At 42.9% G+C, this 24,705-nt stretch overlaps 1 protein-coding gene across 1 annotated transcript; it reads right to left on the reverse strand.

The window, feature by feature from the left end:
- Positions 1-195: 195 nt before the first annotated feature.
- Positions 196-24,192, reverse strand: GOLGA5 (golgin A5). Its single transcript, XM_080973041.1, has 13 exons — positions 23,961-24,192; positions 19,979-20,590; positions 18,318-18,536; positions 17,073-17,292; positions 14,654-14,777; positions 13,789-13,992; positions 12,864-13,034; positions 11,059-11,187; positions 7,978-8,076; positions 7,060-7,285; positions 5,057-5,162; positions 3,680-3,743; positions 196-853 (listed from the first exon to the last, which is right to left on the reverse strand). Exons 2-13 carry the CDS (start codon positions 20,541-20,543, stop codon positions 773-775), a joined length of 2,208 nt encoding a protein of 735 aa, XP_080829167.1. The 5' UTR covers positions 20,544-20,590; positions 23,961-24,192; the 3' UTR covers positions 196-772.
- Between the last annotated feature and the right edge of the window lie 513 nt (positions 24,193-24,705).

Here is a 24,705-nt window from a genome sequence, read left to right on the forward strand (position 1 = left end):
TACCATGAAAATTTGAAGACAGTAAAGATTTAATAAGGCAACTGATGGGCAATGGCAAAGATGCAAAGAACAAAAGGCACTCAAATCTAACAGTTGCATATGTACACGGCTATACATGACTATCAAAATATGGTTCAAAAATATCAGTTTTCTGCATTACTATGGATGACACTCCAAAATTTTGAAGGACCAAAGTTAAAGCAATGCACAATATATTCTTTATTTCTCTTTAAAGCTATTTACAGATAAGGTAAATTCTGAGAAGCAGGCGTCAGGTCTGTGAGAGAGCTTATTAAAGAAAAGCTAAATGTATATTTACAAAGTTAAAAGGTGCAATAATGAATGGAAGTTCATTTTAGCTTCTAATTACAGTTAGTTTCCCTGATTAGAGCCCATTTCCTGCAGGATCAAAAATACAGTGTGCCCCATATCCACGTATACGTTTCAAAAAATGGTGTTGCTCTACACAGGCTTCATAAGTGTGTGCAACGCTAAGGGAGGGACAAAAGACAGAACAGAGGCTAGAATTCTTTGAATAGCCTTCTCCCCCAGGGATATGGCTTTTGCCTCATGGAAGTGAAAGATACTTAAATTAGATCACCTGCCAAATAATTTAAGTTTGCGAAAGTAGCAAGGAAACAAATGCAGCCGCTGTCCTGTTTTCCAATGCCAAAACACCTCTCCCCCTTGCAAACAGTCAGCTGTTGGGGGGTTTCTCCTTGGCCAATGAAGGTTACATAAACTAAGTATGTTTCTGTTCCGGAATCGGGTTTTATTTCCCACTTGGATGATCATGATGCATTTCTGGGGTGTAGGTGAGCAAAACAATCATGACCCAGAGGTGAAGCAGCGCCTGGCAAGAGAGAAAAAGGAGTTAGTGCACAACACTATGAACTGTGAGAAACCCAAACACCCTGGGCAGTATTCAACTACCGCATCCCGTCATCACATGGTTTTCAGCTTGTAGAATTGGACTCTCTGGGCACCCCCCATGCACACACCATTTCCAAATCTGCTCCAGATGTTTTGGGGGGACCCCTAGAAAAGATTTAGGGAGTGAGCAGGGAGACGAGAGGAGAGGAATGTTCTGGTGGAACGAGAAACTTTGCACTATGTTGGATCCCACTCCTGAGGCAAAGCCCTGCACCGTTAGGGGAAATTCATCCAATTCCACTCAGGAAACAGCAATGGGACATGTGCTCCCCATAAAACCTCACACGTGCAGATGGGGAACTTGCATTGGCGGGGGGGGTGGGGGGGTAAGCACAGAGACCCATTTGCATTTGTATATCACATGGGTAGGCAAACTAAGGCCCAGGGGCCGGATCCGGCCCAACCGTCTTCTAAATCCAGCCCGCGGACGGTCCAGGAATCAGCATGTTTTTACATGAGTAGAATGTGTCTTTTTATCTAAAATGCATCTCTGGGTTATTTGTGGGGCAAAGGAATTTGTTCCTTCTCACCCCCCACCCCAAATATATATAGTCCGGCTCCCTGCTGAAAAAGTTTGGTGACCCCTGGTATATCAGCTCTTCTGCTGAGCAGTTCACCTATGCATACACAGGGCCATTCCATGCTATCCTTTCATCTGCTTTTTGAAGGAAAAATAGAATGACCCCATAGGTGTATATGTACTGGAGGTAAGCTAGGCTGAGAGAGAGAGAGACAACTTCAAAGTAAACCCAGTCAGCTTATTAGCCAACGGAGGATTTGAACTCAGTTCTTCTCAGTGCTCTACCTGTTGCATCACACTGACTCTCTACCTACCCAAGATGCCAAAACGGTTAAAGCAAAAGCTTTTGGTGCAATACAAAATAAATGAATTCTGACTTTTCCCCTTTTTCACGGAACTGAGAAGGCACACTCTTGCATTAGCCACGACAAGGGCTCTGAGCGATGGCAAAGTAAAGTGCAGTTTCAGACACGTTATGAAAAGCCTTTCAAATACTACAGTGACCTTGTGAGAGTCTCCCGTGGGCAGCGACAATGGCTGCTGAAGAGATTATAGATTACATTGTGGGAAGGCCGAACCCACGCTGATACACTGCAGATGCTAACTGAGCTTGGATATTAATCTAAAGATTTTACTGTTAAATGGGAGTGGACTTTTGGGTCTGAATAATTTTAAAAGATGGGGGAAATTAACATGGCCCATTTGATTTAATATTTGGAACTGGCATGGGGGGGAACGACATGTAGGTGTTCGGCTGAAGTGTTTTTCTGCCCCCTGCAGTACGTCACTATTGTGAAGCCAGAAATTGAAAATCTCAGACACTCAGTAATATGCTCTCGAGAAAGTCATTTTTTCGACAAGTGGAGAGACCAAAAGAAGGCAGATGAAATTCAAAAAGGGATTGCTTATATAACAAGGCAAGATACCACGACAAAGCACAGGCTGAAGTTCCCTCTAGTGGAAAAGGACAGGGGTTTTACATGTGCTGGAAATTTATTCACCCCTGTAGAGGCAAAACAGATGCATTCTTTTGGGACAATCATGGCATACCCCCCCCAATCTTATCTGCCGTGATGATTGAGCAGGAAAACAATGATAGAACATCTGGTTTGCATGCATTCCCAGCACCTCCAGGTAGGGTGGGAATGTCCCTTGGCTGAAATTCGGCAGGGTCCCTATGCTAGTCAGTGAAGACAATGCTGAGCTAAATGGGCCAAGTAGGGACGTGGGTGGCGCTGTGTTCTAAACGACTGAGTCGCTTGGGCTTGCCAATCAGAAGGTCAGCGGTTCGAATCCCCACAACGGGATGAGCTCCCGTTGCTCTGTCCCTGCTCCTGCCAACCTAGCAGTTTGAAAGCACGGCAGTGCAAGTAAAAAAATAGGTACCGCTGCGGTGGGAAGGTAAACGGCATTTCTGGTTTCCACCTATGGGATGGTACTATATGCTTTAGCTGCAAGGAAGCTGTGAGATAAGTAGAAAGGATCCAGACAGCAACAGCGGCAGAATCACAATTATTATTTTTTTAGTTTAAATTAGGATAAAAAGTATAATTTTTATTATTAAAATCTTCTTTAAAAAAATAAAGTTTGCTGTAGGTCTAAACAGTGATAGGGTACAAAGAGAGGCACAACTACAGCAAGACAGCTCCAGGGTTGTGACCATAACGTGGTCATTGTCCTGAGCTTCCAGGAACAAACTGCCTGCAGCCTGTTTGCTATGATGGGCTTGGGGTGGGGGTACGGAACAGGATGTTCAGTTTCCTCTCTTAAGGCAGTCCCAGGCATTCAACCCAAGTGGTCTTCTCATGAAAGCTTATCTTCAGGACTGATAGTGCCTGTTTCAACCTTTGACAGTTCCTAGCTTCTTGCGCCGCCACAGGGCTTCCGCGTTGGAAATGCTGCTCTACCAAAAGCAACTACTAATGCCAGAAACGGCACATTGCTACTTCAAGGGAGCAAACTATTATTACTAGAAGATAAGAGCCAACTGTAAAACTGCACTGAAGCACAAGACCTTTTTTAAAAAGGCAACAGCCAGCATCTATTGCGCTGCATGATTCCAAGATGCAGCTTGCATAACCTACTTACAGAGCATGCTCAACTGCCAATGTTAATTATATCCCATTTTTCTTGTACATGCCACTCAATGCCTGTCAGATGAAGATTATTTATTATGTAAGAAGGAATAAAACTGCTGTGCTTTCAAAGTACGCTAAACAGACTCACCATATAAATGATTACAAATACCCTTGCGATGGGATACCGTCGTAGAAAGATTCCAAGTCGAATGCTGCAACCAAATGCAATATCAACATTAGGGAATAATATATGGTTATTAGCTTGCAGCCATGAACTACTGTTTAAATCATTTCTGGAGCAGTGGTTAATTTTTTAAACAACAACAACAACCTGGTAAGACAGGTGAGGGCAACATGGATCCTATGGACACTCACTCACTCCTGACATGTTCCTGGCAGGTTCCCATGCCCTGCTGAAATTAGGCTTGAAAGAAGCATTCTGCCATAGTCAAGAGAATAGTTTGCAGTATCCAGAGGTGAGGCGGGGGGGGGGGGCTGTATTCCAGTAGTGGGTGGGGTAATGCCCACACAAAATAACACACAATGGGCATACATTTAAATCTTGGCAACTAAACTCAAGTGTCACTTTCAATTTTCTCCATTAAAAACTTCATTGTTGTCGTTTTTTAAAAAGCCACACTCTCCAGCAGTTTATATTTCCTGATTGCACGAAAGGCAAAAATAACTCCAGAATCTTACCAAAAGGAGCTGAAAGCATCAATTCACAGCAGAACGGCAAGTCCTTAGAGCTCATCAAAGCTTCAAACTTCTAAATACAACTGCATCCTGGAAATTTCTTGCATGCAACAGCAAAATGCATGGACACATTTTGCATGTTTACAAAGAACGAAGGTCTACCTCTCTGCTGAGACATTTCCCCCTCTTCTTTTACCTTCTTGTAACAGAACTTCTTACAGAAGAAAGATCTGTAATGGCACACTTTGCAAAACATCAAACCCTTTCCATCCCAAATGCTCCCTGTTAAATAGCTGATGGGCAGGAGAGAACTTCCTGGATAAAATTTGGCTGTGGTTCATATCCACCCTGTGGGCGGGAGTTCCTCAACCCAGCTCTCAGCCATCAAATGGGGCATGACATTTTAGAGTTTCCTGCATCATACAGCTCCATACAGATGGGGATAGATTCTGAAATCCCTATAAGAAGGTGGTTGATCTATAGGCCTTATCTTGTTCATTTACAGAGACAACTTTCGTTTGCTTACATATGTAAATTTTCAAGATTAACACAGAATACCTTTTGAGATTTCAAAGAGTATGGAGAAATGGGACAATGAGAATGATTCCTGCCCCACCAGAGCAGTGATGGCAGAAGAATGCAGATCAGTGGGCTTGTCTGAGAGAACAAGGAGGGCTCTTCTAAAATGACCATGTACCAGATTCAGGACTTCGTTCACCTCACTGGTTTTTCAGAATTATGTTTATATTACTAGCTGATTCTGTAAGTAGACAGGTGGGGAGGGGAGGAGAGGGAAAGGCAGAAAACCACAATGGCTTTAATTCCTCACCTAAACTGATCTATACTGCTGGCAGCCTTGCGGACTCTGCCATACATTCCTGCTGCATTAACATCAAGATCACTAAAAAGGACAGGAACATTTCGCATGCGTGCACCTAGATTAAAAACAATTAAAAAAATTAGTAGCAGAAAAAAGAATTCATCAACCAGTCAGTAATACTGAAAATCCACATATGACATTACTGTGACAAAAAGTGAAAAGGGCTATAGTCCTACTCAAGAGCAGACCTACTGACATTAACCAAAATGACTAAGTTAGGTCCCCTCATTTCAATGATTCTACTCTTAAGTAGAACCTATTGGGATAACACCCAAACACAACACATGAAGGACCCAGCTTAGATGCTACTTGATTTCAACAGCAAGCTCATATTTTGAAAGTCACACCGAGTGCTCTGCAATGGAATAAAAATCCCAGGATATGTGTACACACAATTGGGATAGCAGAAGGAGCACATCTTAAGCTCATGTACACAGATAAATGAGATTCATTTTGGGGGAAATGCTACAACCTACATGTAGTAAGAAGGAAAAGAAAATATACAACACAGGCCCAACACTTCTGCAGGGGCGCTGAAACAAAAAAGCTGGACTGTAAACTGACTAAGGAGTTTTAGCTATCTTGATTGCAGCCAAATGATGAATTAAGGCTGCCATCATAAAGACGCAGTTATTCAGAAGTAAGCCTCAATGGAAACAGTGTATCTTATTTCAGAGTAAACTGGTTTACGACTGCGCTGCACTGCATTTTGAAAGTGCTTCAAATATAGTGCTGAGCAGAGCCAACCTGCTCAAGTCATCCATAGCCTTTTACTAAACCAGTTTTTTTTTTAACTCTGGCACCAGACACCTTGTTTGTTTCCGAGTCCTGGACTGTGGTACCATAGTCCAGATGATGGGATTAAATCTGTTGAGTTGGAATGTTTGATGCTTGGGAGTGGGCTACTACTGCCTTAGAAGGGTGCTGGAATACTCTGAAAATTCTCCTACAGCTCCGTCTAGATGAAAGGCTTCCCTTGCTAAAATAACTTTTGATACGATGGAATGTCCTGTTGAGTTTACTGATTGCATTAAGAACATTAGAATGTAACGAGTAATGAAATTTCTTAATGGGGACAATTGTAATTGAAATCCACATTTTTATGTGCCACTGATGAAGTCATTGATTAATTACACTCAACTGACTGGCTCACACTTCCAGTCCCACACAACGTTTTATAATTTCTAGTAGGTTTAAAGTGTGTGGGGGGGGGGGGGGGCTAAAGATAGCCCCCAACCATGCATAATTATTTTGAAGATTATTTTTTTTAAAGACAAGAAAATCAAATCAAAATAAACTTTGATTTTAAAGTGAAAAACAATTTTAAGAGAAGCAAGCTAATGGCTGCATTGGGTAGTTTTACTATCATTAAGCACCTGACCACAACTAAATAGGAGTGGGGGGGGGGAGAGAATATTTATCATTTCTCAAAAGACTGAGCAAAAATATACAAGATAGAATAATGAAAATAAATAATCAAAATTAAAGAAGGACTTCCTTCCAGGCTTAAACATTTCAAAAACAGGGAAGGTTTTATTTTGAATACGTTGCAGAAAAGTTCTGGTATATTGGCAACAAAATTGCTTGAAAAGGAATTAAAACCCCTCCATGTGTCTTCCTGTAGCCCACTAACCTCTACAAAAGGGCAGGTTAAACTTTCAACATGTAAACTGGTTGTAATCAAATGTTTAACAATGGTTCAATGAAAAGCCCTACACAGTCATTGACTTGCTTCTCTTAAAACTGCAGTACATGACCAACTCATACTCAGAGTAGATCCACCGCAACATTTTGCTGTGGGTCCCACTGGATTCTAACTGGAGGGGGGAAAGCAACACAACCTGCTTAGCTACCAAGTATTTTCCCAGTCTATGTACTAGCATGGATTTATTTACAATGCACACATCCTTAGTGAACATGGTTGTTAGTCGTCAACATGCCTCTATTTTTACCTTCGCCGCCGTCAATTCCCACCATATTAATGGAGGGGCCATTGGTTGAAGGACCTTGGGCAGTCTTCAGCTGCTGCTCCAATCGCTCCAGCTGGTAGACTAAGGAGTTCTTTTCTGTGCTCAGATTCTCCAACATGGTCTGTTTCTGAATTAGTGTCTCCGTCAACTGATGAAGCCGATTCTCCAACTCCGATTGACTGCTGCTACCAAGTGTTTTGTTTGTCAGCTAGGTAGAGAAGAAGAAGAGAAGAGTTTGGATTTGATATCCCGCCTTTCACTCCCTTTAAGGAGTCTCAAAGCGGCTAACATTCTCCTTTCCCTTCCTCCCCCACAACAAACACTCTGTGAGGTGAGTGGGGCTGAGAGACTTCAAGGAAGTGTGACTGGCCCAAGGTCACCCAGCAGCTGCATGTGGAGGAGCGGAGACGCGAACCCGGTTCCCCAGATTACAAGACTACCGCTCTCAACCACTACACCACACTGGAGGAAAAGGGATAGAGGAGATGAAAACATCTTGACTATCACACAAGAGTGGCATGAATTAAATCAATTTCCCTGTTTGGCTCTCCCTGAACACAAGCAAGGATACAGTACAATATCACTCACTGCACAACTTGAAGTCCCGAGCAATGTCAGGTACAAGGATGCCAGTATTTAATATAAATGATTTAAAAAACAAAACAACCCAATACCAACCCAACATCTGGAGCAGTCCTACTGTGATGCCAGCATCCCCCACATCCAAAGCATTTATGTGCTTTCACAGGAAGCTTTTGGTTTGTTCCAGCATCTACCAGCAGTACTTTGGCTAATAATTCTGTTGTGCTACACTGACATCACACCTTTCCTCCAAGGAGGTCAAGGGGCTTCCATGTTTCTCCCCTTCTTATGAGAAGAGTTAAAGTCTACTCAAGTTACCTGGTTTCTCAGCTTCTGAATTTCCTCTTCTCTGTCCGATATCCGACTCTGCAGAGTATTCTTTGTCCGGTACAGTTCTTCTTCAGTGTAACGTAGCTCCTGGAAAAGAAATGTATCCAGCAATGATGGTTAAAATGGGATGGTTAAGCAAAATCTGCTTCCTTATACCACTACCAGGTCCCTTTGCTTTTTACCAATGGATTGTTGTTTCCACATCCACAGCTGAAAGGGTATGTCAAGAGTTGAGAAAAAGCATGTTAAGGCTATCCAAGGCTGAATAAAATTATGGACAATGATTCCAGTGCCAGCCATATAGATGAATGGCTGATCACACAAGAATGGTACAAGGGGGGAACAGCTCCAACACGCTTTGTTTCTTTAGTGGTGAAAAGCTGATGTTTCACATCTAGATGTTCCCCTGCCTCATTTCTTGGAATTTCTTGCACACTGGCTTCATCTGATGTGAGTTCTGCATGGTGACAGAGACACCTACAGACTCCCATGCCTGTTAGCAACACCCTCCGGTTATGAATACGGAAACAAATAAGTGGAACTTGATCGGGGCCCTTTTCAGAATATGCCTCTTCTTGGAAACTACAACTCGGGGCACTGTGAAATAGCACGAGTATGACACAGGATGAAGACCTTGAATGAAATAGGCCTGGGAGATCCATAATGATGCGTTTTAAGGATGGGGATTGTGGAGAAGTGTTTTGGCATTGTTAGCCCTTAGAGTATGGACAGAAGCCCCCTCCACCAAACTGGCAGGAACCACCCCAGGCTACCCAGTACATCAAATGTGGGGCTGCCTCTTGGAATATTAATACTGCCCAAAAATATTCTGTATGGTTCCAAAATTGCAATATAGCACTCTGTCAGGTAGAGAGAGTGGGAGTTTAGTGGCCACCTGCACCTTGGGAGTGTGTGTGTATAGGAGTTTTGCCTGTTTAGGAGAGGAATTCTAAGCACCTCCAGTTTTTCTTCTGTGAAATAAGAATTTGGTGGTGCTCACAACACTTTCTTAGATTTCCAAAGTGTTCCCTTTGTCCCAAAAAGGCAGATGACTCTTGCCAGTCTATTTGAAAGGCCCGTCACTTCACAAGGACTGGACGGCTGAGCAACCTGCTCAGCAGAGAGGACATCTATTATGGAAACAGGCCTGAGTGAACTGGCCTTCCCCCTTGCATGCAATTAACATGGCTGGGGTGGGACTGATGGGAGCTATAGTTCCAACAATATCTGAAGGACCACAGGTTCCCCATGCCTGCTTAGGAGGGAGTTTGCACTACATATTCCAGATTTATTCTGCAGGCTAGAAAGGCATTACTTAAGCAACAAGTGCCTCTCCGGTCACATGTGGTAAGTGGATCAAGGGCTGCATGCCCTTGTGTTCAGTACTGCAATTATTATTTCATTCATGAACATATGCATATATACATACAATTAAAAGTCACTACTTATATAAAAACCTAATTCAAATTTGTTTGCACATACAAATGAACAAAAGCCATTAAAATGCATTAAACATCATTTTCAAATCCAATACGGACTGAGAAAGATCTTTATTCTGAAGCAGGAAAGTCTTCAACAGATGCCAAAAGGACAAGAGCGATGGCACCTACCTGACATGTACAATAGTAAGTGCTCTTTAATGACTATAAAGCAGGACTACATTGTTGTCAGATTTCATCCTCATTTTCAAACTATTTAACCCAAGTATTGCTTGGAAATAACAAGCAAGAAGGCTGAAGCGAATTACACCTAACACTCGTGCTAAAACAAGCCCATTCAAATGGATGAGCCAGGGTACATTTAAGAGTTTCCACCTCAGAGCCAAAGCACAGACTAAAAACGGAATGTCCATCAAACTGCAACAGGGCACACCATATGGCTTCATAATACTATAATAATAAACATTATGCAGCCGCCTTCCGAGAGCAAACGTAGATCTTTTGCCTTTTCATTAGTTCAGCCTGCCACTCTCTAGTTAATATGGAATTTCTGGAAGGACAAGTAATCCTGCAAGATGGAGAGTTCCAACCAGGTAAAGCAAATTAAACCTTTTTCACTCCCCATGACTTTGTCTTCATCTCACAATACACATGATGAAAACAAAAAACAAACGAGAAAGATTCATGATACAGGGAAACCGATCTGTTTCCAAGTGAGCATTGACAGGACCTTTTGAATCAGGTTAGATTACGACTTTTTTTGAGGGCTCTTCATTGACCTCGTCAAGGGTTCATAACATCCAAATTATGTACAAAAGCACATCATGATTTCCATTAATGTATGAACACCATAGCTGTGGTGGTAAGCACAGGACCAGTGCAGTGTATCATTTAGTAGCATTCACAACAGTATTTATCTACTGCGCTGGCTCTTTATAGAAGCAGTTGGATTTCTACCAAGATTAGGGCTTTTAAAGATCAAACCGAACACTCTGATGTGAACAGGCAACTAGTGCAAAATATACTTTCATATGTGCAAAACAAACGGAAGCTCCAAACAGTCTTCAAAGGCAGCACATTGCAGTAATCCAAAGTGGAAGTGACCTGGACATGAATGACTCTGGCCAGATTGTGGCTTCCCAAGGAAAGGGCACTCACAGCCAACAACCTCATTGACCTTCCGGAAGTAAGACTGGATCTAGGAACACTCCCCGGTGGTTTAATTTGATTTTGAGGGGAGAATGCAACACCATTCAAAATGGCTGAACACTTACTCCGAGATTCCAAGAACCTAACCCAAACCAACAGCACTTCTTCGTCTTGTCTAGGTTTTGGTTTGGCAGCTGGGGTCTTTATGGGCTCAGGGAGTTTGATGACCACCTACATCTGAGAGGCTCAAATCCTTGCAATTCTAGAAGATTTTCAATTTTAAAAGTCTGTTTAATAAAAATTTATAATCCTGTCCTGCTCCATAGACCTCATTCAGTAGGCTCAATAAGCACCTGTTAATCACACCTCCTCAATTCCCTCAGAAAGACATGCAGTTCACCAGCCAAAATAGTTTTTCCAAGTTCTGGGTGGCAGGAAATATTTAAGTATGGCGAAACGATAACCTCTCTCCAACACTTACCTGTTTTTGTCTCTCTAGTTCAGCTTCCACTTCTTGCCTGGATGCTTTTTGTGTTGCAATTTGATCCTGCAACTCTTGAATCTGTTCTCTTGTGGACTCGGCTTCGTTTATCTGCTGGGTTTCCATATCCTGCATTATAAGGAAATGTTACTTATGTATGCAATTTCATAAATGGCAACTCTTATGAGCAGGAGCAAGTGGCCCTATCTTCATAACACACTGAGCCAAGCTTCTCACAAGACCCCTCTTAGTAAACTTCTTGTGCTGGGAAACTGGGAGCATCACCTCACCAGCCACAACTGGTTGCGTGTGATAACTGCAGGGTGGTCCTTGCAACACACAACACTTTCCCTCCTCAGAAATTGGCTTGTGTGCCAAGGCAGTCCCACTGGGAGCAACTCCAGAGAAGTGTGGCTAACTGCACATGCAGTCTCCTGAGTGATGTGCTGGTGGTGCTTTGTTAGAGTACTGAAAAGGCCAGCTTCTTGCCTAAGAGATTAAGCAGAAGCTAGATAGCCGCTAATCAGAGTGCTGCAATACTGTAATGGATTTCCTTCACTGACAGTGGGGTGGACCAGATGTCATTTGAAGTTTCTTCCAGCTCTACTGCTCTGTGTATTCTGAACTTCTGTCTTTTAATCTATGTATTTAATCTATGGCCAATGCTTCAAATCTCCCTGCCAGTAGCTGGAGGCGCTCAGTCCTGTATCCTAGGGAAAGGTGGCAGATGAACACACACACACTCACTCATTCTCTCACGCTCTCTTTCTCTATGCATCCTGCCCTGCCTCCCCGCAAGATCTCAAATAGAAGCACCTGTAGCCAATGGGTGCAGCCACCTTGGAGCATTGGGCCAAAGATAGGGTTAGTTTAATTTAATGAACAAGAAGATAGGACTGGAGCAGTGCAGATGAATTTTATTTCTCACATTTGTTTAATTAACACTTTCCTTCCTTTGTATGCTTATCCTATTTTATCCTCACATAACCACCTTGCAAGTTAAGTTAGACTGAGGGGGCTTGGCTCATGGGTCACTTTGCAAGCTTTAAGGCCGAGAGAAGATTTGAATCGGGCACATTCTGCTTCAAAAGCAACACCCCAGCCATTCTCATTGTTGTTAAATTAAATTTATATCCTGCCTTTCCTCTCAATGGAGCCCCATGGCAGTTCTCTTTCTCTTCTCCAAGCCCTATTCAGTCAATTAAAAAAAATTAAACTTCTGGCATCTTTAGGCCAGTGTTGGCAAAGAGGCCTGCCCAAATCCCTGGAGAGTCACTGGCACTCAGTGTAGACGATACTAAACTAGACAGACTAACAGCCAAGATTTGGTGCAAGGCAGTTTCCTCTGCTCATGATTCTTGTACATTAACCAACCTGGACCCTGCATTTCTGACCCTGTGCAAAGCAGAACAGGTCTGTTCCTTGATGCTACCCCGGCTACCTACAGAGAAGTGCGCCTGGCACCATCACTACCAACTTTTAGGCAACAGGAAAATATGTTAAGACCTTTCCCCAGGCATTTGGTTCTTAACTGGGATCAAATAGTATGACAACATGCTAGCCTGTAGTGGTGTTCCATTTTTTAGTAGGTGAGTTGGGTTTTGTCCTTTACTGCAGGATGAGCACTTCTGGTATATGCCATCATTTTATTCTTTTCAGTGTTTGTTTTAACCTCTTTTTTCAAAAATGTAAATTGGTTTGAGATATTTTATGTAGTAAGGAAGAAGAAGAAGAAGAGGAGGAGGAGGAGGAGGAGGAGGAAGCAGCAGCAGCAGCAGCAGCAGCAGCTACGGATGTTACAATACCTGCAGTTCTGTCCTCAGTTGCTGTATCTGCCCCCGCAGTTTTTGCAATTCCTCCCTTTGCATATCATTCTCGTGCCTTAGTTCCTCCAACTCCATGATGCTTGTGGTTTGGCTATCCAGACCTTCAATGCCAGACCCTTCTTTCAGGCTGTTTATCAACTTCTCTTTCGACTGAGATTTAAGACGTAATTTTACTCATTTATATTAGCTGCTTAATTTTTATTTTTATTTTACAAAAATGAACATTACAGCCATGCATAAAACAACCTAACATATAGAAGTAATGTTAATGAAATTGCAAAGTAATCACCAGAGTCTATGCTTGATTGCACACACTTTAAAAAATAATACTTTACATTTACTACCCCAGAAGGGCTCACTTTGAATCTGGCAACAGCAGGACTTGAAGGTGATGGCAGCTCCCTGTGGTTCATCCTCAGCAGCTGTTACTTGGAGGGATACTAACTCTGTAACTAGCTATGTGTTCCTGCCAACCAACCCCATAGCTGCGAAACAACTGCTTTCGATGAAAGGGGTGCTGCCATGCTGGTTTTATTGTAATTATTGGTATTGGGATTTTCTGTATGTATATTGTTCAATTTTTGTCAATGTTTATTTGTTTTTTAATTACTGCTTTTTCTAGGTTTTCAGCAGCTCTTAAGTTTATCTGTAAGATACCTTGAATCCCATCAGGGGAAAAGGTGGAGTGAGTAAGTACGTAAGTATGTAAGTACATAAGTACATAAGTAAATAATAATAATATCTGAAGATTCTCCCTAGCAGCCCCAGCTATCAGTAAAACATGACTGCATACGTCTATTTGTGGATAAGGCCTGGGTTACTTCATATGAACATTTTAATTTTAATTTTTAAAGAGATAAAAAGGAGGGGAGGTGTGAATTTTGATCCAATAAATTTGCTTCACCTGGAGTATGCGTGTAGCCTTTTGTTTGTAGTCTACCAGTTCTTGCCTAGCAGACTCCAAGCTGCTCTTGGCCATTTTGACTTGTTGCTGAAATTCATCCGCCCTCCGCTTCTCCTCTGCAGATTTCCTCTCTGCTGCAATAACTGCTTCAGCCAAGTTCTGACGCTCAGCTTCCAACTTACTGAGACGAGCCACATACTCATTCTGCGAAGGAAAGGTTAATGTTTATCACAACTTCAAAAACAATAAAAAGAGACGCAGAGAAAAAATGAGAAAACTGGAAGGGACATTGTTGGTGGAATTGATTCTACCCCTTTCCCCCACAGCTCTCCCCTGCGGACTGAAAATTGGCTCTGGAGGGTGTGAGAAAGAAAGAAAGAAAGAAAGAAAGAAAGAAAGAAAGAAAGAAAGAAAGAAAGGTGATCCTAGTCCATAGCGACTAATTAAAACTATAATGTACACATGCAAAGGCTGTAGCTCAGTGGCAGCACACAGAAAGGTCCCAGGTACAATCCCTGGAGTTGCAAGGCATTATTTATTATTGTTTCTTATTAAGTCTATATAACTCTTAGTAACAAAATAGGCTCCCAAGCAGTTTACAAATAATAAAAACCTATTACACAAACCATCCATAATTAAGAGATAAAATCTATATACAAGTAGGGCTGAGATGGACTCCTGTCTGAAAGCCAGGACATCTGCTGCCGGTCAGTGTAAACGATACTGAGCTAGGTGGACAAATGGGCAGACTCTGCATGAGGGGTGCTTAGGGAGGAAAAGCATTGTCAAGATTTGAAGGCACTTTATTGCATTCTGTCAACTGCAGTTCCTCTGTCACTGAAGCTTCCAAGGTTGCTGTTCTAACCTGCATTTGTTTGTAGCCTTCCTGCTCCCGTCTGAGCGAAGACTCTGCATCATGTAATCTCTCTTGAAGAGTCTGGAGAGCTTGATTGTGCAGGCTGTTCCCTTCACTGTTATCCTGTATTATTCTGGAGAGGAAGACAGCAAAGGTTTAGTGAAACAAGATGTAAAGAATATCAAGACACAATCCATAGTAATGCCATCTTTTCCACAGTACTGTAAAATTCTACTTTGGGAGTGGGGGACCTTTTTGTGTGTGTTGTGGACTAGATCCTTATCTGTCCCCGATCCAGCAGGCCAACTTTGACAGGTGGGTGCGACAACTCACCTGCCAATCACGATGCCATTATGGTGCCAGACAATTGACTGGTGGGTTATCCTACCCACCCATGGGAGGCCCTTGCGCAAGCACTTAGGAACCACTGTGGAAGGGGCTTTGCCCGCCTTATGCTTGCCAATGCTGAGCACATGGCGGGCAAAGCTGCTTTCTGAAGGGAAGCCTGTTGCACAGCAGGTCTAGCAGGCTTAGAGTCAACAGACATCAGCTGATGGGCAGTGACATGAACCATGCTGCATTATCCTATTTTTCACAATGATCCAGCCGCATCTCTGCCTGCCCCACATCTGACGTCACATCTGACAGCAGGTGGATGCAGTTTAGGGGGAAAGCCTCACTGAACAAATCGGGACCTGAGCTGGGCCAAACTTGGCCTGCAGGCCAGTGGTTCCTTCCTCTCGTTCTATTCTTTCCTCCACAGTATTCTTCTAGTTTAGTGCCTAGCTTTCACAAAAAAGAAGTCTCAATTAAAAACAAAAGAAGACACCGAGCCAAATGTTATATTGCATACTTTCCCGCTCTGTGTTTTTTCAAAGTTTATAAAGGGAAGATTAATCTCAAGACAAACAAACTACAGTGGTACCTCAGGTTACATACGCTTCAGGTTACATACGCTTCAGGTTACAGACTCCGCTAACCCAGAAATAGTGCTTCAGGTTAAGAACTTTGCTTCAGGGTGAGAACAGAAATCGTGCTCCGGCGGTGCGGCAGCAGCAGGAGGCCCCATTAGCTAAAGTGGTGCTTCAGGTTAAGAACAGTTTCAGGTTAAGTACGGACCTCCGGAACGAATTAAGTACTTAACCTCAGGTACCACTGTACCAACTACATTTTCAAGTTTGTTTGCCTGTTCAAAGGAAAATTAGTTATTTGACAAGGACAGTGACTGCATTTGGGTTCTTTGCTTCCTTTCATTTTTCCAGAGAAGAAAAATTCAACTTTACCAGACTCCTGCAGGATCAGATTAAAAATCTCTGGTCTCCCTTGAGAATCAACCAGATGCACCTGGGAAGCCCACACGCAAGACAACAGCTCTCTCCTGCTGTTGTTCCCTCACAAGAAGTACTCCAGTGCATGGCACCTCAAACACTAGAGGTAACGTATTGCCACCATCACTAGTAATGACTGAGAGCCTTAACCTCTAAGAATTTGTCTGAATTCAGCCCAGTTTCTACAAACCGAATGAAGGAGGAAGAGCCACCTTAAAACTGAACACTTCCCAATGCAGAGAATGCAAACGGACTTCCCATCTGTTCTGTTTTCTAAGTAATAGTCACTGGTACTACATAATGAGCTGGGCCTTAATACCTCAGGGAGCTTAAGAAGCAGCTTGCAACACTAAATGATGCTGCTGTTATTGAGAAAAACAAGAGCTGCAATGAGCTCACATCACCCCCTTAGAAACCCTGAAAGAGCCTGGATTGATGCCTTTCAGCCAATGGGCTTTCAGGAGCCGCCCATTCTCCACCTCCAAAGAGGAGTTGCACATTGCAGTGAAAATTAGGCCCTATTTAAATGAGCCACAGTTCTGGGGTGGCTCCCACATCACAAGGGACATGAGTAAGATCTCCAGAGAGTATTTGGGCAGATTCTATGGTTCGAAACCACACCTGCAGATGTCACAGATTAGGTTTCAAAATCATGCAAGCTGGCCAAACCACATGGAAGCAAATGTAGTAGTTGTGGCAGCAGCTTCGACAGCACTAAATGTATCAGCGGAATCAGGCCCTCAGCAAAGCATATAATGAGCATTCTCCTTTATGGACAGAAGAAGTACAGCTGAAGCAATCCGACTGATGCCTTTGAGGATAAAGCCAACGATCAGATATTGAGAGATACAAAAATCATGTTATAAGCAAAAGGGATACATTAACAGACAACAAGCCTAAAGACCTTGATTTCTCTAATTCTGGGTTTCTCAAACTTGGGTCTCCAGCTGTTTTTGGACTACAATTCCCATCATCCCTGACCACTGGTCCTGCAGGCTAGGCGGAATGATGGGAGTTGTAGTCCAACAGCTGGAGACCCAAGTTTGGGAAACCCTGCTCTAGTTAAAAAAAATAATAAGGCAAGAGGAATAGATTAGTACCGTGATTTTTCACTCTGCACTGTTTCCAATGCTTTAGTACGTGAATTGAGAAGCTGATCGGCTTCCTGTAACCTCACTTTCAGGACAGCCAGCTGGGAATCCTTGGCGGCAACGGCTTCTGTCAGATCATCCACTTGAGCCTGAAGTTCCCGAACGAGCCTGTCATTGTTTGAATGGTCAACATTCCACTTTTCAACTCTTGCTCGGGCATTGTTTAATTCTGCAAAAGTTTAAGTCAGCAGACATCAATGTGATTGACAAGGTTGTTTGTATCGTTAGTTTGTGTAGCATGATTTTGCCAGTGATTAGAAATTAGAATACTAAATATGAAAGTAAATAAGCAGTGTTTGACCACATTGTCCCAATTCAGATATACTGGGCAGTTTCAAATCAACATGCCTCTTCAGCAGAAGGATTTCCACTTGTGCAACGGAACTCCCCCACTCCTCCTCCTTCATCTGTTCTGAACCTTCTCTAGACCCCCAGAGCAAATCTGGGGAGGGTGTGGAGAAAGGAGAGGGGAAGCTGCATTGCACCAGTGGAAATCCCTGCACTAACAGGACACGTTTCTTGGATACCAGCAACTTGTATCCAGACTGCTCCCACCGACAAAAAGAGGGAGGATGCTTTTGTCAGCTCCCATTTAGAAGAGCATCCCTTCGAGCTTCTTCTAAAATCTGCTATAGAAGACTGGGGAACCCTTTGAAACAGTGGAGTGGGTGGCACTGGGGACAAACGCGGCCTCCCCCAACTGCCCTGCTTCTTTCACCACACTGGATCAAAAGCCATCCTTGGACAGAAGTAGCCCTTCTGTTTGTGGAGGGTGAAGCCTGGACGAAACCCAGGGTTACCAATTTCTTAAGTACAGTTAGGAAATGGGGCCTATAACTACCTGAAATAAATAATGTTTTTAAGCAAAACAATAGAAATGTGTAAAAAAAGGCTTAAGGACTGAAGACACTTGTAAAAATACAAAACAAGGTTCTCACTGGTGTGGAGAATCCAGCAAAGACATTCAGGAGGGAGTATATGTCAGTATAATATGTCCCTGCTATTGCCTCCAATGGGAACTCTGGATCCAACCCCATATCAATAATAATACTTGGAATTTTTAAAGCATGTTTCAAGTATTCAGAGGGCTTTACATAAATTATCTTAGTACCATTCCCAAACATTTGCTGTATTACCCTCAATTATTTCCAAAGGTACCAATAGCTTGAAATGTCAAAGCTATAAATCCTCTACCTGTTTGCGTTTCTTTGGCTCGCTGAATTAATGATGCCATTTCTTGATTTAAAGATTGCACTTCATTCCGCAGAAGTTGATTCTCAAGGCGAAGATTGGACAACTCGTGCGATTTCCCATCATTAGGTGCGAGGCTGGGGTTTGCTTCTGCAGTTGGCAATGGGTCTTTTTTAACATCCACATCAGTCTCCAGTCCAGAACTGGAACTATCCAGAGTATCTGTACAGAGAGCCACATTTAAAGCAAGCACATCTCCTTGCAGACCTACTTTCTACGATGAACAGAACAGCGTAATCCCATGCCTGTCTGCTCAGAAACAAGCCTCACAGAGGCTCCTATGTACTGACTCCCAGGTAGTCTAATGAAATACAATTATCTGCCATAGCAGTCAGGCACACCAGATATTTATTCTTTTAAAATGTCTACATTACTGCCACATATACAAAGATACCACCTTACTCCATAGCCCTGTTTGGGTGTTCAAGCCCCACACAATTCCAGTCACCTGAGGAGAGTGGAGCTGTTTTCGATGGCCCTGTCCTAATAATTGTGCCCTGTTGGTGGAATGTGCAAGACTCAGTGGGCCAAAAGTTGCATAGGACTGGTGTAGGTTGATGATCACTATGTGCATCAAAATTGACCATTTTCATCATCCCACCAGCCTGACCGACTGTTCAGTATGGCTTCGTGGGAGCACACTGGCATCTTTTTAAAATCCAAAATGATGTTCCCCGGCATGCAGGAGACATGTGTGAAACAGGATGCCCCATCTAATTTTTTCTAATGTGCGAACCAAAATAAAGCCCAAAACCTAACCTAATTTTCACTGGCACAGTAAACAGATGCCAGGCAAAAGCCAGAATGTGGTATCCCGATTCCTGCATTCAGCTCTCTGCATGGTAGGAAATGCAACATGGGAGAGAAAATGAAAGCCAAATGAAAGTGCAAAACTGCATGCAGAATATTTGTGCACACTTATGCATGGTGAAGGCTGGGCCTACCAAGAGGAAAAGGGAGGTGGTGATCTCAGAATTAAAATGAGAAACAGGCCCACAGGGTGCAAATTCCCAGTAAGATCTCCAGTATAATGAAATGAATGGGAAGCACACAAAGGAACAGCTCCTGTTCACTACAATAAAGCTTGCAGAGGAAAACTCTGTGGGTTCTGCCACTCACATGGGTCAATGGTAAGATCTAACAGGCTAGAAGACACAAGAGACAGGGCCTTTTCAGTGGTGGCCCCATCACAGTAAAACTTTTTCCTCTGGGATGTTTGTTTGGCTTCCTCACCTATTGTTTTTAAAAGGGTTTGACTGTTGAAAACCCCTTTTTATTGAATAATGATGCTGGTCTGTATTTCCAATCCAGAGTTTTAACTGCTGCTACTGTTTTATCGATGGCTTGTAGAAAAGTTATTTTAAGTTGTTGTTTTGATGAGCTGAACTGTATCTTTTTAATTTGTTTTACTAATTTAATTGTGAAACCACCTTGAGGGGGTTCCCCCCTCCAAAGTGGCAAGCAGAAAAATCCTAAAATAAAATCCTTTAATAACACAGAAATCAGAATTTGCACCATGTAATCATCATAATAAAGGCCCAGAATCCTCTCACCACTACCACACTTTAACATATTCCTTAACCTATGTAGTTACGCTTAACTACCATTGCCTTGACTCCGAACGGAAGCGTCTTCACCGGTTTTGACACTCTGCGAACTTGCCGACACGGAGCTGATGCTTGAAGTCCGAGAGTGATTTTGAGAAGCAGCTGCTCTGCTCTTCTCTCGCTTAAGGTCCATTTTCCCATTTGGTTCCTTTTCAGAGCTATTGAGAAAGTCAAACAGGAGTTCGTCGTTGGGTTCGGACTTTTTCCTTCTCACAAACTGGGAAGACGGTCTGGGCATGGATGCTGCCTCTGTGGAAGGGGAAGATTCCATGGATATCCTGGACGATGCTTTAACATTGGCGGTTCCTGCCAGGATTGTTGCCTTTTGATGTTTAATATTATCTGCTGCCGAGGAGACAAAGCCAGACTTAGATGATGCTGGATACTGCTGATCCCGGGTCTGTTGGTGCACTTTGGGGAACTCGCCGACATCATCCAAGGTGCTATTGCTGTAATTTGCATTGCCAGAACACTCTTTCTTGCTCAAAGCAGATGCAGCACCTTGATCCACCTTGTTGAGAAGGTCCTCTGCCTTTCCAGCCAAGTCAGCAAACCAAGACATAATGAAAGTTAAAAATATATATGGAATTTGAAGATCCAATATCCACCCTGGTGGGAGAAGAAAAGAGTCAAACAATGGGATTTTTAGATCACACATAGGTTATTATTATTTTTAACTAAAGCATTCAGCTGGTATTTCCTTCAGGTTGCCACACAAAGTCAATTTTGTAGAGCTTGGTGGAGGAAGTTGTTCCATCACCACATAAACCGGAGCTGGAACCCAACAAATCACCAAGTTAACATTTCTCTTACTCTTTAAAATTATATCCTCAATGAAAGTGTCAGGCAGAAGGGCAATGCCTGGACAGCATCTCCATTTCACTCAGCAGTACTTTTAGAGGCAGCCCTACAGGACATAGGCTGTGGGAGAAAATCCATGGGTTTCAACACAGACCTAACTCAATCACACAGAAAGAAAGAATGTCCTATTCAGTGAGCAAAAGGGACAAGTGGGGGAGAAGTATAGCTTAGTTGGCAGAGCATGAGACTCTTATTAATTTCAGGGTAGTGGGTTCAAGTTCCACATTGGGCAAAAAAAAATCCTGCTTTGCAGGGGTTGGACTAGAAGATCCACATGGCCCCTTCCAACTCTACAATTTTGTGACCTTGACTGTTCTGGTGGAGTTGGGCTATGGGGACATAAGCTATGCGATGAAGTAAGATACATCTTGGCTCAGCCATGCATTCCTTTTGCTCCACAAATCACTACTTTCTATGAGATTATGGAAGATCTGGCTGTAAACATGTGTACTGGATGCAATGACATAACATTTGGTGCTTGCAGGTATATATATGGATTTTGAGAATTATTAAAAGCAGACAAATGGCAGACAGATTTACACAACAAGACAAAATTCACTGTGAAGCTCTTCTGTACAAGTCATGCTGAAATCAATGGAAGCTGTGCCAGAGACAAATTTGGACATATCAGCCTTTTTATTTACAATAAATCCAAGTAGAATTCTATATTACATCAGTTCAAATGCCAAACAGTTTTCTCCAAGGAAGGAGGCTACAAAACAGTACTGGTTTAAGTATTTATATATGACAAGTTCATCTACCCCACTGCTGGAAAATGTGACCAGAAATACGTATAAAGATCAGTCAAAAATATTAATAAGTTTGTTTGGTTGAGCTACCACACATCATCTAGGATCCATCCACACAATAATTTATTCTTTATATGAGCAATTCTGGCCTCAATAAAAATGTAACATTTCTCTAGGAAACACTTTTAAAGAACCTAAAACTTTCTAAGTGTTATACAGCTATTAAAACATAAGAGATCCCCTGTCGGCAGGTTCACAATCCAATAAATATGATACAAAAGGGAAAAGGATGGAGAACAAAGAGGGAAGCAAGCAAAGTTTAGAATGCCACAGAAGAGTGGTTTAATAATAATAATAATAATAATAATAATAATAATAGAGTGTGGGGAAGTACTGCTGCTCCTCTACCCAATGGATGGGGCCAGGTTAGTCTCCCCCTTGCTATGACGTTCATCCACGGAAGCAAATGTGCGAAAACAATCACAGAAACAGGCAGGCAACACCAAATCCTTGGATCATGGCAGCAGATTTTTAAACCTCTACCATCATGAAAACAGCTGCCAGCCAGTGATTGCTCCACTCATGTTTTACATAAATGTATTCCAGGCCTGGGGATGGTTGCTACTGCAAATCTGGAGGAAAAAACAACACATTTTGTGGAAAGAAAGAAAAACCACAGCCAAGTTATCTCTAAATATATAGCACTCTACAACCAGTTTTTTTGTTGTTGTTTTGTTTTTAGAAAGCCACAACCTTGCCAAACCCTTGCCTGCTATGTAGATTAAATTGTGTGGGTGTTTCTTCTAGTGCACATGAGGAACATGCTTCAAAAATAAAAACAACATGTGGGTGGGGCCAGGGGTTGGCATAAATACTGAGATGTGCATTGTTATTTGCTCAAACTCCAGTCAGTCAGTCAGTCAGTCAGTCAATAATACTCCTTTTCTCCTATTCTATTTGTTTGCCTTTTAAATTTTAATCTTGCTCATCGGATCCTGCTCTGCCAAAGGCTCCATCTTTTCCCAGAGATATTACCTCAGACTTAATTTCTGCCCCATGCCCTCACTGCAGCCAGTAAATTCCACAATGCTCCCAACCCTCTTCTTCCTACCTCCTATTTCTTTCTATATTTGACCCGCACATTCCTCTCTATGCAAACCACCTCACCTCTTTAACAAAGAACAGTTCTACAATGGCAGTAATTCCACCACGGCAGGGTTGTCACCTTTTTAAAAATTTTGTGTGGCCAGGCTCCTGTGCCTTTTCCAGCTGAACAACAATAATCTCTTTTTTTGGAGGGCAGAATCTCTCTGCTGCAGTTCTCTACAGGCGGAATTCACCTGCTAAATCTCAACTTAGTTCACATTTAACAGGCTACTTACCTTCACACTGATTTGAAGCCACTGTGTCCTTTCTAAAAGAGGCTCCTGAGAGGCCAGAAGAACATTGCTGGAACAACTCTTGAGTTGGGGCAACTGACTAAAATGTTTTAAACGGTTCTAATTTTGGTTCCTCTGTTTTGTTTTTGTCCGGTTGATGTTGGGTAAATGTTTAGTTGGGGTTGGCGGTTATTTTAATTTGGGTATAACTGTAAACTGTTTAATATTTTTATTATTGTTATTGTTATCATTGGTTTCTATTGATTTATTGGTTGGTTGGTTTGTTGATTGTATAGGATCTTTTGTTTTTTAATGTTTGATGCTTTGTTGTGTTTTTATATATGTTGCAAGCTGCCCACAGTGGCTGGGCAAACCCAGCAAGATGGGCGGGATATAAATTAAATTATTATTATTATTATTATTATTTTACAATGGCTCTCCTCTCTCTCCCGCCAACAATAATTATTGGCGGGAGAGAGAGAAGAGCCAGTGCAAAATAGTGATTAAAGCCTTCAGAGGGAAAGGTGGGCTTTAAATAAATGAATAATAACAATAATAATGGGGCTTAAAGAAATTAATAATAGTAGTAGTAGTAATAATAATAGTAATAATAATAATTATGATGATGATGTCGGGCTAAGACCTGGAAGACCCCCACTCAACCATTAGGCCCACGGGTTGATTTCCAGCCTCTCAGCCTAACCTACCTCGCCGGGCCGTTGTGGGGATGAAATGGGAGAGCGGGGAGAAGCGTGTGAGAGACCTTGGGCGAAAATGAAGACTATAAACCGCCGGTGTAATCATAAACAACAAATAAAGTCGCAATCGCGCGGTACTAGCCGCTCCACAAGACACAGCAAAATTACAACCACAGTAGAAAACTTAATTGCAATTATTATTATTACCATTCTTATTGCTACTGTTGTTATTGTTATTGCTATTGTTACTATTAGGGGTCCAAACCCCGCTCCCAGGTAGGCCTCTGCTTACCCTCGCGGCCTCACTCCATGCCGGCTCCTACCCAGGTCTCCGAAGCCGAGGAGCCCACGCTGGGCCTTCGACGCCGAGGAAAGGAGCGAGGCGGGACAGAAGCCGACAGCGGCAGCAGCTCCTGCCCAGGCCGCAGTCTAGCCAGGGCTCCCCGGATCCATCTTCCGGGAGACGTGGCCACTAACCAGCAGGCACGAGGACCCAGCGGCGTCAGCCCCACGTCGGCGAACCCTTCGCAAGGCGGCTGACCCCGTGCGGAAGTGACGCGAGCACGCACGTCCGCGATGGCCGCGCCCCCGTTACGTAGAAAGGCGGTGTTCGAAGTGTCTAGAGATAGGGCCACGGATAGAGTTGCCCGCGGAGTTGAAACGTAGCCGAAGTTTCTTTGCTTTCTCCCTCTTTGCCTTGCGAGTGCCTTGAGGAGAGGGAAATCCGCCCAGTTCTTTAGATGGGGGAGTGATCCTGATAGCTGAAGGGGTTTCCCACTCCTACTTCCAATGATTTGAGCTTCTGCCTTTTCTCCAGTTGCTCAAGACTTCCCAGATCAGGGTTTCCCCAAACTTGGGTCTCCAGCTGTTTTTGGACTAGAGTTCCCATCATCCCTGACCCCTGGAATGATCTCTACTACTCAGAAGTAACTGAAGGGAAAGCCTTTATTGTGCACCAGGTGTTTGCACATGTGAAATTCTAGCAGATAGCTACAAAAGTGTCATTCTCTGCTTCTTATGTGGATGGTGATCCGATG

Source organism: Podarcis pityusensis (genome assembly GCF_964106645.2).
Source record: "Podarcis pityusensis genome assembly, chromosome: 1".
Lineage (NCBI taxonomy): Eukaryota > Metazoa > Chordata > Lepidosauria > Squamata > Lacertidae > Podarcis > Podarcis pityusensis.